General features: G+C 43.7%; 1 protein-coding gene across 21 annotated transcripts in view; it reads left to right on the top strand.

The window, feature by feature from the left end:
- Positions 1-17,976, top strand: part of KCNMA1 (potassium calcium-activated channel subfamily M alpha 1) — a 459,278-nt gene that overhangs the window by 196,805 nt on the left and 244,497 nt on the right. For all 21 annotated transcript variants that reach the window (XM_083146231.1, XM_083146240.1, XM_083146230.1 and 18 more), the window contains exon 3: positions 7,856-7,917. In XM_083146231.1, coding sequence (XP_083002357.1) covers positions 7,856-7,917 — 62 coding nt within the window. The remainder of the gene's footprint in view (positions 1-7,855; positions 7,918-17,976) is intronic.

Genomic DNA, 17,976 nt, shown 5'->3' with positions numbered 1-17,976 from the left:
TATCTTGGTCTAAAAGGCTTCTCTTATCTGCAGATAATTCGGGCAACTTTCCATGAATTAGAATGATTGAATTTCAGCCATTATTGAGGAAGATTCAGAAGAAATTCAATTGAAATTATTTATGGTCAATGTAACAGATATAATTATTACTGGTGGCCACCAATCATAACATATGTAGACAAACAGAAGCAAATATGGTCCCTCAGCACATAACTCTAAGGATACCTATTAACACAATTTATATACTTATCTTAATATTAGTTTTTGAATTTTAGAATAATAAACATTTTGCCTAGGGAAGCCTTAAAAAATATTTTGATGATCTAGGGTGCTGTGATTCAAAAAAGTTTGAGACGCACTGCACATACCTAATCCATGGGCAGCGACCTCAGAGATTTAGAGGCTGGGTGTAGCTCCTCCATTGTCAAGGGAACATGTGCTATGGTTTTACATGCAAGATCAATATATTTACTTATGCCTGATGGGAGTTCCTAATCTCTCTTGGGGATGCTTGTCCCATTGTGCAGCTCAGACAGGTACAGTATGTGAGTCTAAAGTGGAGTTTACACAAAAAGGACCAGGGTGACCAATCAGGGATTTGTCCCTAAAATCTTTGGGTTTTTGAATTCCGGAATTGGAGAGTCCAATCCCGGGATTAGCCGATACATGCCAAATATATTGCTGAGCAGCTGCCCAGCTACTCTAGTCCCTGGCTCTGCACAGCATGACGTGAAGTCAAAGGTCACGCTGCACAGTCCACTGCCACATCACTCCACCACTCCACATTGACTACTGCACCCACAGCCCGCCGCACCTCGCTGGCCACTGCAATTCTCTGGCCACCGTACCCACTGCCTGCCACACCTCTCCGGACGCCATGCATTTTTTAACCCTGAATCCCAGGATTGAAAAAAATGCCCGGGATTGGCATCCCTAACAGGGACTCCTTGAAATGGAAGAAAATGTGGCAAAAGTTTAATATTGTACTAAATGTATATATTTTGATATCAGTGTAAGATAAGGAATGTCTTTAGATGTAAAATGAGACAGCTGAAAGTGTGTGTGAGTGTGTGTGTGTGTGTGTGTGTGTGTGTATATATATATATATATATATATATATATATGTGTATATATATATATATGCAGCTTTTCCTAACTGGTTCTGGTTGATTGGTAGACCACTATTGGTCAGTAGGCAGTAGGTCAACACATGAAAAAGGTCGACATGCAATAGGTTGACATTGACACAAGCAAACTATTGACATGCTGATGGTCGACACATGAGTAATGCACGTCGACCTGTTATGTGTCAACCTTCTCCATGTCGACAGTTTGCTTGTGTCAACATTTTGTCAGTGTCAACCAATAGTGGACAACCTATTGACTGTTGCCCTAGACATGGTCAACCTAATGATTTATACCTTTCCTAGTGGACTATTCCCAGAACACGTTGCTGCTGCAAATATGTAACTAGCATGCCATCTTCATTTGGGTGCTGGGCGGGGTCCCGACAGTCATTTACCCGACGTTGGGATCCCGACTGTTAAAACACAGACAGACGGGTTCCCGACAGCCACCGGCCATTCTCCCTCATGGGGGTCCATGACTCCCATAGAGGGAGAATAGAATAGGTGGCGAGCGTAGCGAGCCACCGAGCCCGCAAGGGGCTTTGTTGCGCTCGCCATGCTGTCTGAGTCCGGCCAGTCAGGATCCCAACGTCGGGTTAATGACTGTTGGGATCCCGACTGTCGGAACCCTGTACCACACCCCTTGGATGAGAACACAATTAAAGTGAATAAACACCACAGATCCAAGATTGATACGCTGCATGTTATAGTGGTAATATCACTTGGTATATTTACCTAGTGGAACACTTCAAGACCATCCAATCCAGGGGTGTGTATCTTGTGGCCCTCCAGCTATTGTGAATTTACACATGCCCTGTCACAGTTTTCCTATTGCAGAGTGTTAAAACTTTAGCAGGGTATGCTTGGATGAGTAGTTTTACAAAAGCTAGAGGACCATATGTTGAGCCCCTCTGATTTAGTGACTGATCCACAATAAGGATCTATATGATATGCCTCTAGTGGACAACCTATAGGGAAACCACTGCAAGGACACCAGAGTTTTCTTATGTGGAAAATGATAACACATAGCAATTGCCTCTGGAAGGCCCTCCCATTGAGCAGTTATACACACATGCTGTGCTCTTTGTCTGTATTATAGTTACAAGAAAGTGCTGCATTTGAAATCAATAAGATTGATGTGTTCTCATTGAACGTTTCTGACCTTAGAAACTAAAATATCATCAGGTTCTAATTAAAGCTGCATTTAAGATCTGCATAACAATCGTCGCATTTTGGTCCATCCAATATATATATATATATATATATATATATATATATATATATATATATATATATATATATATATATATATATATATATATATATACATGCAGGGTGACGGGCGGCACTCTCGGTCCTTGAATAGCGTGAGATGTCTGGAAAGAAAGTCTCACAGCCAAGTGTAGATACAACGTCTTCAATCGTCTTTAATCGTCTTCAGGTACAACCTGACCCATGAACAAACAGTGTTATTTATACATATTGTGCTCACCTCGTGCTGAGAGGTATATATATATATATATAGTGTAGATGGCAAAAAGGCGTCACTCGGAGACTGGATACAAGTTCAAGACTTTGTGTGGTGACCGACACCAGTGTTTCGAGCAAACTGCTCGTCCTCAGGGTACCCTGAGTACGTACCCTGTACTCAGTACGTACCCTGAGGACGAGCAGTTTGCTCGAAACACTGGTGTCGGTCACCACACAAAAAAGTCTTGAACTTGTATCCAGTCTCCGAGTGACGCCTTTTTGCCATCTACACTACAATTGGTCTTTGACCTGGGAAGGCACCGGAGCAAGCATTGCTTATACGGATTTGTGGAGTGCCGGATTTCTTCTTTTGCTAAATATATATATATATATAATATATGCCAAAAAAATGGGTTAACCTCCGTGGGTGCCGGACTGGGTCCCGACAGTCGGGATCCCGACAGTCATTAACCCGACGTCGGGATCACGACTGTTAAAACACAGACGGCCGGGTTCCCGACGGCTATTTTCCCTCGTGGCCGCGCTGTCTGAGACCAGGCAGTCGGGATCCCGATGTCGGGATAATGACTGTCGGGATACCGACTGTCGGTGAATCATACCACACCCACCTCCGTAGTGCGCTAAATTCCAGAACGGTAGCAGCTCCTCCGATAAGATTCTCCTGTTAGTGAGAGCCTGGGGTGTACAAATATACAAAAAGGGGGTTATCGGAGTGCGCTCTAACAAGTACCACCTAGCCAATTCGTACAGTTAGTCCATTTAGCTGATACACTGATCAGGTTTCCAGAAAAGTTTTTTTTGTCCGTTCTTCAAAATAAGTTTGGAGACTCCAATCAAGTAAAAGATCCTTTATTCATAAAACCCAACGTGTTTTGTCCCATAGGACTTCATCAGGGGTATGGCGAAGAAGTTTTTAATGTCCCAACAAGATTTTGTATGGGAATGTCTCTACAGGCAATTAAGTCTATCAATCCTTTCTCTTAATCAGAGGGTTATGACTTTATCTAGTAGACCTTATTGTAATTCAATAAGGATGTTTCTTCCAACAAAGAGGGTAAGTATGTGGCCGTGACCTTAGTAGTCAAAAGGGTAAGCTCCACCTGCTTGAACAGTTTTATTATATATACCACTGGTCCAATGTCAGAGATAGAGAGAGAGATAGAGTTATTCTTTGCAATCTGACTGCTTTCAAAAGCCGGGTAGACACTATACAGTTATCACAATTATCAGGCTGATCAGCTGATAATTATGTAGTGTGTCAGCCAATGAGTGGCTACAAATGTTCCTGCAACGGCCGGATCGGGGTCAGCATCTGATGTTTTGCTCTTTCTCTCTTGTTCCCCAACCTCTTTATCCTAAATGGAGCGGAGTACAGAACTGTCTCACTGTTTGTGTTGTTTGCATACCGATCCAGTAAATGCTCAGTCTGGTCACAGCGTTTATTGAATTTACCTGCAGTTATATACTGAGCAGTAGTATCACTGTAGCTATCACTCAATGGTTTGGCCTTTTATGGCCCTCAAATTGGTATCATGTGGATGTCTGTAGATGGCCCTGCACATCAAGAGACTGTCTCCAGTACAAATGGCAGCTGAACTATTTTGCGACAGTGCCATCAATATTCTTACAGCCATCATGGTACTTATGTAATATCTGGGCTCCCGTTTTTCTTATGAGACCGCGTCCCCTCGCGGGGCTCGCTGCGCTCGCCACGCTTCAGGCACGGTGGCTCGCTGCGCTCGCCACACTATATAAAATCAAGTCCATGCGTAGTTGGATAGTAGGGGTATGAAAAAATGGGGTGCATTTAACATCGGAGCCCAGATAATACATAAGTACCGCCATCACTACAATGAATAAAGAAAAGCAATGATGGAAAGGCCAATACAATGTCAAGGTCTAAAGTTTTTATTCAATAAGACATATAGGGACGAATTTGCGTGCAGTTGTTCTTGCTGCTGCCGTTGCTTTTTTTTTTGCAGCCATAACACACCTGCATTTGGCTGACTACTCCCCATTACCACCCCCCAAACGTTGTATTTCTGTCACAGTGCGACTGATTCCTGTGTGCAATCGTGATTTGCACTCTGTCCACTGCTGCTCAGATGCATGCCCAGTCAGAAAACATTTAACCAATGTGCGTAGAATAGCCAATTTGTGACAGCACCTGAATGAGCCTCATAACAATGTAATCTATTGGAGCTTTATATTTTAAGGAGATGTATTCCGCTGCTAGCTTGTTATATTGTACTTTGTATTGAGGAGGTGATTTTGAGTTCAAAGAAGCTCACTTTTCCCGTTTTGAGTTACTTTTAAGCGTGTTCCCGCATCATTGCTGACCGCTGCCAGCCGTCTCCCAGTAATATAGGATGAGTGAACTACATTTCATAGTCTCTAACTCTGGAAAATGGTTGCCCCCCCCACCTGTGAAAATCATTGGGCCAGAGAAAATTGCTCAGTGTGTATGTACTGAGCATTTTATTGGGCAGCGATTTTCATAACATCATTCATGAGCAAAAACATATATGCATACCTCCCAACTGTCCCGCTTATCGCGGGAACGTCCCAGTCCACAGCGGCAACAACAAGGCGAGGCCCCTTCCCGCTAGGCCACCCCCCCCCCCAAAAAAAAAAATGTTGTCCTGTGCGTCTGCGGTGCGCGCACTTGTCCCTCCTTCATGACCTGAAAAGTTGGGAGGTATGTGTATGCACCTTAATAGCACATCTTCGCATTAGCCATATTTACTTCAGGTGCCTTGAATGTTAGTCTTTTATCCTGAAAATCAGCTTTACCCTTTCTCTACGAACAGGCATTAGAAACACTGTGCTTTTTTTTATTTATTTCCTCCTTGGTAATCATAGTCACAAAGAAGCATCCTCATTCCCTCTACACCATTGTCCTACAGATGGTAGACTGTGATATTTATCTGCCTGATAAACATCTATACCCGTTAATTGCATTTCCAAGACACCTGCTGAAAGAAAGCCCTTAATAATAAATTAAATGTGGGGTGAAGAGGGTGTAATAGAATAAAAGACTTGCCCTCCAGGTCCAGCAAGAACATTGGTAATCGCTACTTTTTATTTTTGTCCTTAAAGGTCATCTTACAACATGTACTGTTTATAGGATTTTTAGTACAGTGTTAAAGATTTGTCATGTATATACGTTATATATACACAGCATGTTCTTTGTACTGAAAACATTGACTTTCTAATAAGAGGCAATGTAAAATTTGTTGAGCTTAACCGCAATCCTAATGAACTGACATTAAAATAGATTTAAAGACAATGGTTACAAGAGGGAGACGTGTGTCTGTTAGACCATTCAATACTAACATGTTTCACACGTTCAGTTCTTGTATGTTATATGGCTGAATCATACATAGGGAATACATTTAGTGGTTATGTGTGTTTGTGTTGGTACAGTAGTGTTCCAGGGTAGGCTCTGTCCAAACTTGCACATTTGTACTACAGTATGTGCACTGATAGATTTATACGATATATTGTGCTTACTTTTCTTGAAAAAAATTAACTGCAAAAACTGATTGTATTAACATTGTTTACAGCTGTATATTTGACTTAATTAAGCAAATAAAATGTTTAACTATTTAGCTGCTCCTAGCTTGGCAGCTTCCACAGGTGTCAGCCACCGCCTTTTAGCAACAGCTGTGTTATTTTCTTATGAGTGTTGACATTTTAACTGTCTACATTTTGACTCTCGACATTTGTCCAAGATTGACATTTTCATTGTGTCTACATTTTTTTCACTTTCGACATTATACCCATGCAACATTTTTGACATGTCAATATTCGTATTGTATGATCGTTTTGATTGTTTGAGTTTTGACTGTCTAATCCTTTGTGGATGTCATTTGCCAGTGTTTTATATGTGTTTTTTTTTTTCAAATGATGTGTTAGATGTTGAATGGGTTAACATAGAACCAAGTGTAATAGGCTTGCACATGTTTCATACACTGGGGTCTTTTTCTGCCTATGAGCAGCAGACACTTTTGTTTGTCACAGGCCTAATGATTGTAGTCCATGGTAGACAGGAATAGTTTTGTTTTAATCTGTTAAGTTTTTTCTTTTGGGTTGGCTCAGATTTACTTCTTTTGAAACCATTAAGCGGCTCTCGTCTGTGCACTAGAGATGTGCAGGCTCTGATTTACTCTGATTTCAAAGCAGGATCTTATTGGCTATCCCAAATCACATGGCAGTTGATAGCCAATAAGATCCTGCTTTGAAATCAGAGAAAATCAGAGTAAATCAGAGCCTGCACATCTCTACTGTGAACTTGTATGTCAGTGATTCCGAAACTGTGCCGTGGCCCCCTTTGGTGCCATGGGGCACTTTCCAAGGGTTGGTGGTCCAAGACCAAATCAAATTACTTATGGTCTCTAAAATAGGTAAAACCAGTGCTTGTGACCTCCAATCATAAAATGTGCAAGATATGTGGACAAACAGAAGCGAATCCTCTCCCTTACCATATAATTGAACCCAACAATGACATATACACACAGTTTACTTAATTTTATATATTTTTCTAAGTTACTTCATAAGAAACTTTTAGCCAAGGGGTGCCACAAAAAAAAAAAAAAAATCTGATACTCTAGGGTTCCATGATTCAAAAAAACGTTGGAGACCCCTGGTATATGAACCCTCTGCAGGGGCGTAAGTTCATCCCAGTCACAGAGAGGCAAGGTGGAATTTGGTTTCCCCGCCCCCTCAGAAAAGTAAATATGGTGTATATGTGTCTCAGTATTCATTGGTGCATCACATCGCAGCAGTTGCGGGTGTATCATTGCTTGCTGCAGCGCCCTGTGAGGTGCTGATGTACGTGCAGGTGTCCCTTCAGGCTGGAGCCTCCATTTCTTCTAGGAGTTACTCCCCTGCATCCATACTGTATAGTGTAAGATGACATGCATGTTTGTGTGGTTTTTGTTATTGCATTGTTTGTTACTAATAACTGAGTATTAATTCATGAAACAACAACCCGGTTATGCATCCCTTGAAAAATCTAAATTAATTCAGTACATGTATTCTGCAGTTCTGGATTGAGAGATGAATATTAATAGTTCATGTGCAACACCAATACTGCTGCTTGTCATACAGGCGCATACTTTGCAATGTTGATGCTATTTACAACAGCCCAATATACTGTAGCTATTGATGATGTGAATACTGATGCATACCTTTTTGTTTCGCCATGACTAATGTTGCTGCTATTTCCTCTGCAGGTAGTGACAGTCTTCGCTCTAAGCATCGGGGCCCTGGTGATATACTTCATTGACTCATCCAAGTGAGTATATGTGCTTACAAATAATTGTGCAGAGATAGCACTGAAAATAGCAACTGAATATTTGAGTTAAAAATTGGATTGATAAGAATAAAGACTATTCACTAACTTGCATAGTTATACTTACAGAGAGATCAGTGTTGAGCTTCACCATCTACATAAGAACCTACTGAAGACAATATTTATGCTCCTTCTTTGATACCCTTGCACCATATTTCCCAACTTTAAGGAGGGAGAAGGAATTGGGGGGTGGCCTAGTGGGGAGTGGGCGTGTCCTATACTTGCGGGACATTGCTGGCCCCGGGCAGGATGTGGGAACATCACCAAAAAAATTGCATTTTCCCATGGAAAACGGGACAGTTGGGATGTATGCATACACACTACTGTAAATGAGTTTTCAAAAGCTCAGAAAAAAACTTTAAAAACTAATCTAGTGTGTATACTCAGTATACTTAATGACGTGCTCCCATGCATCATTAACGACCCCTGTCATCTGTGCATGCAGCGCAATATGGCAATATCCTCGGCAGCTGCATGCACTGTTGGGGACACATCACTCAGTGGGGATACTATCGCTAGGTTGACATACATTAAGCTGACCACTAAAGCTCAACAGGCTCAAGGTCGACACAAGCATTAGGTCGACAATGGCAAGGTCGACAGTCAACAGGTCCACATGAGTTTTTCACATTTTTGTTTTTAGGAAAACAGGGGGTATTTCATTCCCTACTAGGCGAGGAGGGAGGCTATAATAGTGTGCTGAGCACAGCGAGCCAAAAATGTGAAAAACTGACGTTGACTTAATGATTGTGTCGACCTCCCGACCTGTAGACTTATTTTGTGTGTTGACCTAAGCCAGGTCGACCTTTAGTGATCAACCTAATATATGTCAACCTTTAGTGGTTGACCTAATGTATTTCGACCTTCCTACTGTCGACCATACGACTCATACCCATTCAGTGTGCGTACACTATCTTGTTTGCCCAGCGGCACCGTCAATCTAGTTATCTATGTCGGCGGTGCTGTTAATCGAGTAGCGTGTACAGGGCCATAGAGTTATAATTCTTACCCATTTCACAATAATAACTAAACCATTCTAGTACATAGTAAAATTAGAGCTCTTCTTCCTTCACCGTGGTTATTCAAGGAAAGCAATATATTATATATACTACAGGGTTGCCGACTTGCATAAAATCCTCTCCGGGAGAAGCCCGGAGAGGAATGTTTCATGACGAGTTTGGGGGCGTGGCTTAACGGTGACGTCATTAATCCCCGCCCCCATTACGGCAAATAGCTGAAAAAACTGATCTCCATGGAGGGGGCGGGCCTAAAATGACACGATTGAGCCATTTTAGCTCCGCCCCCTACTCTGAGACCCGCGGATTGCGGCATTTAAATGCCGCGATCGGGGGGCTCAGTGGGGGTCCCCCTGATTCCGGGAGGGTTGCCCACCCTTCCGGGGGCCGGGAGGAGGGACCCGATTTTCGGGAGACTCCCGCAAATTCCGGGAGGGTCGGCAACCCTGATATACTAGTGTTCTCTAGATAGAGGTAGGGAGCTGATGTGTTAGTGCTTCTGATTTGGTGGTGATTGTAAGTCTTGTGATACATTTTGCAGATGGCAATAGTTTTGTTGAGAAACTAGCAATATGTTCTTACAGGGGCGTAACTAGAAGCTTGAGGGCCCCATAGCAAAAATCTTGCCAGGGCCCCCCCAAGAAGAAAATGAGGGGGTAGTGTGGGCAAAGAGGTTAGGTGCAGAGAGACAGAGGGAGAAAAGAGGCATGGGGCAGAGAGAGATTAAGAGAGAGGTGAGAGATGGAGGGGGTTGAGAGAAAGAGGAGACAGGGAGAGAGAGCAGATGAGGGAGAAAAAGAGAGACTGGGGTGAGAGAGAGAAATAGAGACAGGGAGGGAGATAGAGAGCAAGAGAGGGGGTTAAAGAGATGGGGGAGACAGTGATGAGAGGCAGAGCCAGGCTATGACAGGCCTCTTGTACTTCCTAATTTAATTCCCTCCGCACTGCGCCCTCCATACTTTGCTCTGTCCCCTCTCTGCTCTCCAATATAACCTTTGTACCTTTATTAAGAGACCTGCTCCCCCACTGACCGCAGCAGCTAGGACTCTGCTCCCCCGTTGCTTTCTGCTGCCAAGTCTTTTCCTGTGTTGCAGCCGCTGGGCTTTCTCCTTCTGTCCCGCTCCCGCTGCCAGGTCTCCTGTCTCGCGCTAGCCACCGCCGACGCTCATCCTCCTGCTCTAAGCTGGTCGCTGCTGATCTAGCACTGGCTCCTGCCGCCAGACCTTTTAATCAATCATGGGGTTGCCAGTGCCACCGCTGCTGCGCCTCCTGTTCTCCCAAGGGCTGCTGCCGTAGGGCCCCCGGCTCTTCTTCACTGTTGACCGCTGCACCTCCTGCTCCGCTGCCAGCGGCGCCTCCTATTCCACCTGCGTACTGGCGCCAGCAGCACTAGTTAATTTCAGGTGGGTACAAGCTCACGGCCGCTGACGTGATCGGAAAGGATAGCTACAAAAAACCCGATAAGCTTCAAGAGGGTGCAGGGGATTGCTGCGGGGCCCCCCAAGCCTCCGGGCCCCATAGCAGTTGCATCCCCTGCACCCTCTTTAGTTACGCCACTGTGTTCTTACTGTAGGGCCTGTCTCTCCACATTTACATAGAGGGAGATCAGTTGGCTCCGAGGTTAGTACTATTTGAATTCCGGCAGTAGATCACACTAATAGTTAATGCAGGTGGTTCCAAAGTTTCTAGCCTTCAGGTTATATAAAGTACAGAACCCTATGATGAAAGGTCTTTCCAACATCAAGGTCGTTACTGTACTAATGATTTATTATGGTCCAGATGATAAACAACAAACATGTGACGTCAGTGATACTGTTTTATACATGCCATGTCTGTACTGGATAAAGATAACATGGTCAATATTAATCACAGAGGCCAGAACTGAACTTAATCTCTGAGCTGCAGATTTAGAATATATTGACAGAATGTATATTGTCATGTGACTGATACACAATTAAGGAACTTTCATTTCCTTGCTGCAGGTTGCATGCAGCAAGGTTATTATTTCCTGTGTTGCACCTCTAGGTTTAAACATAAGTCTCTCTTGTGTCCAGGGCCTGATTTAAACAGAGACTCGCCATTCACACTGCCCATCCGCATGTAATGAAGGGTATACGCTGACATGCACAGTAGAATCTAATGCTTGTGTTGGGTGAAGGAGACTGTGGGCGGGATGTACTAAAGGGAAAATTAGGTAAAACGGGGGTCTTACCGCATTTTCCTATGTACCATTACCCATCCGCCCCGTCTCCGCTGGGCAGGGTATCGCCACCCTCTGGGTGGCGATACCCTATAGAAGCCTATTGGCTTCTATAGCCGCCCGCCATCCGCGCGCCCCCCTCCCGTCCTCCTTTGATCTCCTCATCCCCCAGCAGGTGTCACAGCCGGGAGGACATCCGGCTGCAGGGGGAGGAGGATACGCAGGGGGGACACTGGCAGCCGCCGAGATGTGACGGAGACCCCCGCAGACCACATCACAGGTATCGCTCCGTCACCGCAACCCGATGCTAGCCGCATATGTTAGTACATATGCGGCAGCATCGCGGCGGCTGGCAGGCCAAGGGCGGCGATGTATTTTAATACATCCCGCCCTGTGGCTTTAGGCTGCCCAGCTGATGCTATAGCAAAGTGTACATAAAGTACATGCCATGACATTAGGTATACAATAATATGATTGTATGTCCCAAAAATAGATGTAATGCACTCCCCCCCCACTATCCATGCCACGGCGAAGCGTGGCGAGCGGTGGCGGAACGCATCCTCCAACTTTTTCATTACCCCACGATCCACGTCGGCATGGAGTTGATCTTATATAGTGTGGCGAGCGGACGCGGATTACTTTACATATACATGTACATGCGCTCGCCACTCTATATAGAAGCAACTACACGCCGACGTGGATAGTGGGGTAATGAAAAAGTCGGAGGACGCGTTCCACCACCCCTCACGGGGCTCGCTATGCTCGCCACGCTTTGGGTTGGCGTGGATAGTGGGGGGGTGCGTTAAACCTATTTTTGGGGGACATACAATCATATGATTGCATACCTAATGTCATCGCATCAAACACCCTATAAAATGACATGCGATCGCATGCAATTAAAAATCACATGCGATTTTGCCGCCAATGCGATGTTCCGGGGCTGAGAGAGCAGTGAATAAATTACATAGGAAAATCGCATCGCATCGAATTGCATCGCACCCTAAAATGGCCCATGCGATGCGATGCGATTTCACTACAGAGAATAGCCCATTAAGCAAATTGCTAAGTGGGCGCCGTTCTAGGAAACAAGTACCGATATTAATCCTATAAATGTTTCTACGTATTTTCAAATGTTTATGTTCCCCTGATTAAATCCCTCTTCTCTTTAGACAGAATTCTTGTTTCAAGCAATGATCACTTTATTTTTATTTTAAAACTCCCCATAAAACATAAAACAATTTTGCACTTGCAATCCAGGATGCTATCACTGCAGATACAGATACCTCCATATTGTATACAGTACATTTCCAAGAGCATTACATCTCTTCTCCTATTTCAGGTCAATTTGTGGGAAAACAGAGTGGTGGCCAGAAGAACATAGACTTGTTCCAAGCATTATTAAAATAGGCTTGGCATAATTTAAAATAAATTATTAGGTTTCTTGCCAGTACATTAGACACCTGTTCGTTTGGAGCTAGTTCAAGGGAGACAAAATTTAGTAAGTTTGATGTTTGGGCATTTATCCGCAGATGGCAATTTGTTTTGCTCTCTCATATTAACTTTTAGGTAAAGTATGATTATTATTTTCCTGGTTATCTGTTTTTTGTTTCAGTGCTTCCACAGATTATAAAATACAGTAACTTTTAATTACCAACACTATATACTGTATTATCAACAACTCCCACACTCAATTTGCAGCATTCCCATGGCTGCATTACCACAGATCATTCTCATTATAAATCTTGAGCGCTGTGTATAGTTCTGGAAGCTCTATCACTAAAATGACTAATAAACACAAATATTACCTAATAAAACTGATCAGGAGAAATTTCAAGAACTGGACATATACAGTTGAGATGAGACAGACTTGATATTATTAAGACAATTAGGTACATCAAAACTTTTAAAGTGCCAATACCAACAAGTATAAATCTGATAGTTTTTATTTTTTTGCGGGGGATAATGAGGGTTATTTAGCCCTGCGATCACACAGCTGCCGCCCAGCAAGGGTGAAATCCCACCCTGTTCAAGGCTGCAAAATGCTTATGTAAACAAAATCGCAGATCGGGGAATAGCTGCATTCATAACTCAACTCACCATCAAATGATTTTTCCAGTGTGTTGTAGTCTGTGCGTAACCCAAAACCTACTTGGCCGGTTTGAAAGAAACATGCTGATCAAGGACATGGCTGAAACTGCCTGCGTCTTCCCGGACACTCCTAGAAAACATTTGGTTACCACCCCCATGCTGGGTTAGCAATAAAAGAAAATAGTTGGCCTAGTCATTGCGCGTATGATCCATATTCATGCGCAAAAGAGTCAATAATCGACCAAGCTGCGATTTCGCAGCCCAGAATTAAGGTCTGAATAACCCTCAATTTTATTGAAAGGTTTTTCATAAACAAAACTGATCGGAAGAGGGATAGGAAGACCGAAGAAAAAAAGGGAGGAAGAGGGAGGCGAACACATTCATAACATATATATTTATCGGTATATCTATATACATTCATATAATACTCAGAAATATCGTCCAGGATTCGTCACTGCAGATTTGGCCATTTGAAAAGCCGAATCTGCATTTGTGGTCACGGATGCTAAATTTGCAAATTAGAGGCTTTTTCCACGTAAAAAGACAGGGATTCGCTGATCCAAGCCTTCTCCGACTTTTGAAATGTTTCCAAAAGTCAGAAAAAAAAGAACATTGAATTTATTGAAAGCGAATTCCATCTATAATATGCAGTGGTGGCTCTTACCTTTTTGGTGAAGGGGGGCGGCTGCAATGAGGGCCCCCCCCCCTCCACTGCCGCACCCCCCGCACCATTGTTCCGGTCCTGGTCGCCGGTCCCCTGCACTGGGCCAGCGCATGCGCAGTATCTTCAAACATACTGCGCATGCGCTGGCCCAAGCCTCCATGGGCTGCCTTTGTTGGGTCCGGCACATGCGCAGTATCGTCCACGGTACTGCGCATGCACAGAACCCGTTTTGTGGGCTGCCGCACATTTGCACACAGAGAGGCATCCTGGTGGGAGGGAACACCTCCCAATGGAACTGCCTTGAGTGACTGGCAGGTCGGACTTCCGGAAGTCTCATAGACTGCATCTGGCTTCACTTTAGGCAAAGACAGTGGCGGATTTTACCATATTTAAAAACCGAATTGGAGTTTTTTTACTTAGGAGAAAAGGAAGGTCCCAATCTCCCAAGAGCCCCGGCGCTAATAGAGAAAGGGTTTATTTGAATATAGAATATTTTCATATAAATGGAGCCCTGATTGGATGCTGCAGGAGTAAGAAGTCTGCCAGACTTCTAATAGAAGAAAAAGTTCTACATAAAACATATTTAAAAACCGCCACTGATTCTATGTGAAAAGGACATTCTTTATGTTAAAAAAAAAAAAAACTAATTTGCCAATCCTGACCAGTTTGAAGATCCAATTGTTTGGGAAAGCAAATTAATGTCAAATTGTTTTCAAGCCAGATCACAGAAAATATACCAAAAGTTTCCATTCCTAAAGCAAGGGTATATATTTGGGTGTCACTCTGAAAAATATATTTATGATCATTTGGTTCCATAAATAATTGCACCTCTTCCTAGAGTATGTAAAACATTTGGTTTTGTCACAAATTTTTCTATTTTACTAAAAAATAGAATCGACTACCACTAGGTCCATTTATATTAATGTTTCAGGGGCTATACTAACTATTTTTTTGTTTGACAATGTTGACGGGAGAAACATTTCAAATTCGTTTTGGCCTGAAGTCGCCACACTGACATACAGGGTATCTTTGGCCTTGTGACTGTTGAGAATATATTGTTTTGTACCAATTTTAATTCAGGACAGAAGATTACAAAAACAAATAAAAAAAAGTTAAAAACATTTTTTTAGCTAGCTAAAGAAGGACACAGCTAAACATTTAATGCTTTATTGCCAGTTCTTAGGGCAGTATTCAATGAGAAAAATTTGCCATGTTTTATGGCGAGTTTGTGCTTTTCTCGCCTTGGATGGAGACTTTTGCTCTCAAAAAGCGAGCAACCCTATTCAATGTGCACTTCTCGCCGTCTTTCTGAGTGATTTTCGCCGTGTCTCTCCGTGTAGCAATTCTCCATCTTTTCATGGAGAAGTGGAATGTGAACTTTTTAAATAAAAGGATTTTTGTTTTAATTTTGGTGTCAAAAAATCAGGAATTTTATTCTGTGAAGGGGCATGCTATTTTTATTCATGTGCTTATAGCACATGAATATATATATTTTAATTAAAAAATATATATATATATTTTTTTACACAGAGCTGCCAGCAGGGGCCGGGAGCCGAGCCGCTCATTAGATATTCATATATTCACTGCACCCGATCATTACATATGCATGATCGGGAGCAGTGAATATACCCAGTCCCCTGCTGGCTCTGGTGGTGGGGGGGGGGCAGCTTGTGCTGCCTGGGTCCCGGGGAGCCCACCTCCCCCCCACATACGTTCTGGGGCAGGCAGACTTCAATCTCCCTGCCTGCCACCGTCCCACGGCTCCCTACCGCAGACGCTCGTCCGCTGCAGTGGTTAAGATTCGCCGCGAGGGGCTACTCGCCTCTCCGACATTGAATACGTAGAGAGCGAGTGGCAGCCAGCCCTCCAGAACACAGCGAGTGTGCAGCGAATCCTAAACAGGATTCGCTGCACACGGCGAGATTTCTCATTGAATACTGCCCTTAGACATTTTTAAGGTTTCCATGTTGCTTCATCTGACAATAATAAAATATAGGAAATACAGTTTTAAGAATGGTTCCTTGTATGATGCTAGATGTTAGTTAACCTGCACTAGGGATGCAATGTGAACGCATGTGCAGCGTTCACATTGTGTGTATGCTTTGGCATATTGCAAAATTAATATGTGAACAGTTACAGTAGAAATTGCATAGCACTCTCAATTTGACTGATAGGAAGACAGCTTTTATGAGGTGAACATGTAGTTTTCTGGGTCTGTATGAAAAAATGCGCTGATGTTAGTACTGACTTCTTCCAGGCTGTCTCTGATTAGTGGTAGCCTGAGACTTATACCCCTTTTCCACTTGCAAAAATATCCCGGGTTTTTGCACATGAACGCGCATCAACCCGGGATTTAGTGCAGTGTGAAAGGGTCTTTGAGGAATATCCCGTGTTCAGCATTCCGGGATCTCTACCCAGGTCCTGACCTGGGTAGGACCCGGAATCGACACGGGATGCGGCCAGTGTGAATGGTCCCGTACCCGGGATCGGGTACACGGGACTTTAAAAAGGCTGCTGATTGGAGCTTTGTCTGGGCTCACAATGCTGATGTCATCTTTAATCGCACTGGAAAGCGGAAGAGAAGCCCTGGACAGCGCAGATCGGAGCAGACAGGCATCATGGCAAACTGGACGGACCAGGAAGTGAGAGAGCTCCTGAGCATAAGGGTTGAGGAGGAGATAAAACGCCAAATTACTGGCACAGTAAAAGATGCCGTGGTTTAAAAAAACATATCAAAGCTGTTTGAAGCCAGAGGCATGATCCGGACACAACAGCAAGTTGTTAATAAACTGAAGACCCTGAGAAAGAAGTTCATGAAGGTGCATGACAACAACCGTAAAAAGAGTGGGGCTAGCCGCATCGAGTGGGAATATTATGATATCTGCGCAACCGTCTTCGGGCACACAGCTCTCTGCAATCCTGTGAGTCTGTCTTCAAGTTCAAAGTACATTGCTGCAGAAACCAGCCAAGGCCCTGAAGATACACAGACAAGTGAAGTCTGCCACTCATCACCCCTGCTAATTGAGGACACACCTGATTGTAGTGAGCATGAAACATCCACCCACCTGCCCAGCCCTGATGGCAGCATATCCGTCACCGTTGAAGAGGTCGTGGAAGCTGCGACCAGTGACAGTGGGTTTCCACAAAGTGCTGTCTCCCCAACTTTGCAGAGAAACAGTAAGTTTATTTTTTAAAGAAACATAGCACACTATAGGGTTAGGTTGGGGGTGGGGTGGAGGTGGAGCATAGGGTTATGCACAGCATGACCAAATAGTGGTCCTCCAGCAGTTGTGGAACTACATATCCCAGTATGCCTTGGCACAGTTTAAGCATTGCCTAATAGCAAAACTGTGGCAAGGCATGATGGGACTTGTAGGCTGTGGGAAGGGGGTTTACAGGGTAAGGGGGGGTGACATAATATACAGTTATCAAAGTATAACCTGCAGTGATGTCGCAGTGTTAAGCAGTATGTACAAGGGCGTAACTACCATGGGTGCAGGGGGTGCAGCTGCTATGGGGCCCAGAGCTGAGAGGGGCCCATTTTGCCTGTCAAAGTATTATATGCTTTATGCATTTTTTAGCATTAGGTGAGAAATAGGGGCCCTTACAAACTTTTGCTATGGGGCCCACATGTTTCTAGTTACACCACTGAGTGTGTAGGTGGATTAAATAGTTTGCCAAAGCTGCTATTTTTATGTATGGTCATTTTCAATTTATATCTTATCTTTACAGTTTACAACGTTCCACCTAGAACGAAGAAAATGAACAAAGCGGGGCAAGCAGCTAGAGCCATGACAAGTGCCCTTGTTGAAGAACTCCGAGAAATGGACAATGCTATGTCCACACAGGAGAATGCAAGGATCGACAAATTTTTAGAGGCCGAGCGTGAAATGCAGGACTCATTTCTTTCTAAAATCCTGTCAATGCAGGAACGCATGAATAGAGAGGCTCTTGAGCGTCATAGGGAATTGCAGCAAATGAACATGGCGTTCTTGGAACGTTTGTTCAATAATCCAAAAGCTCCAAGCCAACAC

This window comes from Crinia signifera, chromosome 6 (assembly GCF_055691185.1).
Source record: "Crinia signifera chromosome 6, ASM5569118v1, whole genome shotgun sequence".
Lineage (NCBI taxonomy): Eukaryota > Metazoa > Chordata > Amphibia > Anura > Myobatrachidae > Crinia > Crinia signifera.
Note: the sequence above shows the minus strand (reverse complement) of the source record. Positions and strands in the feature narration are given on the sequence as shown.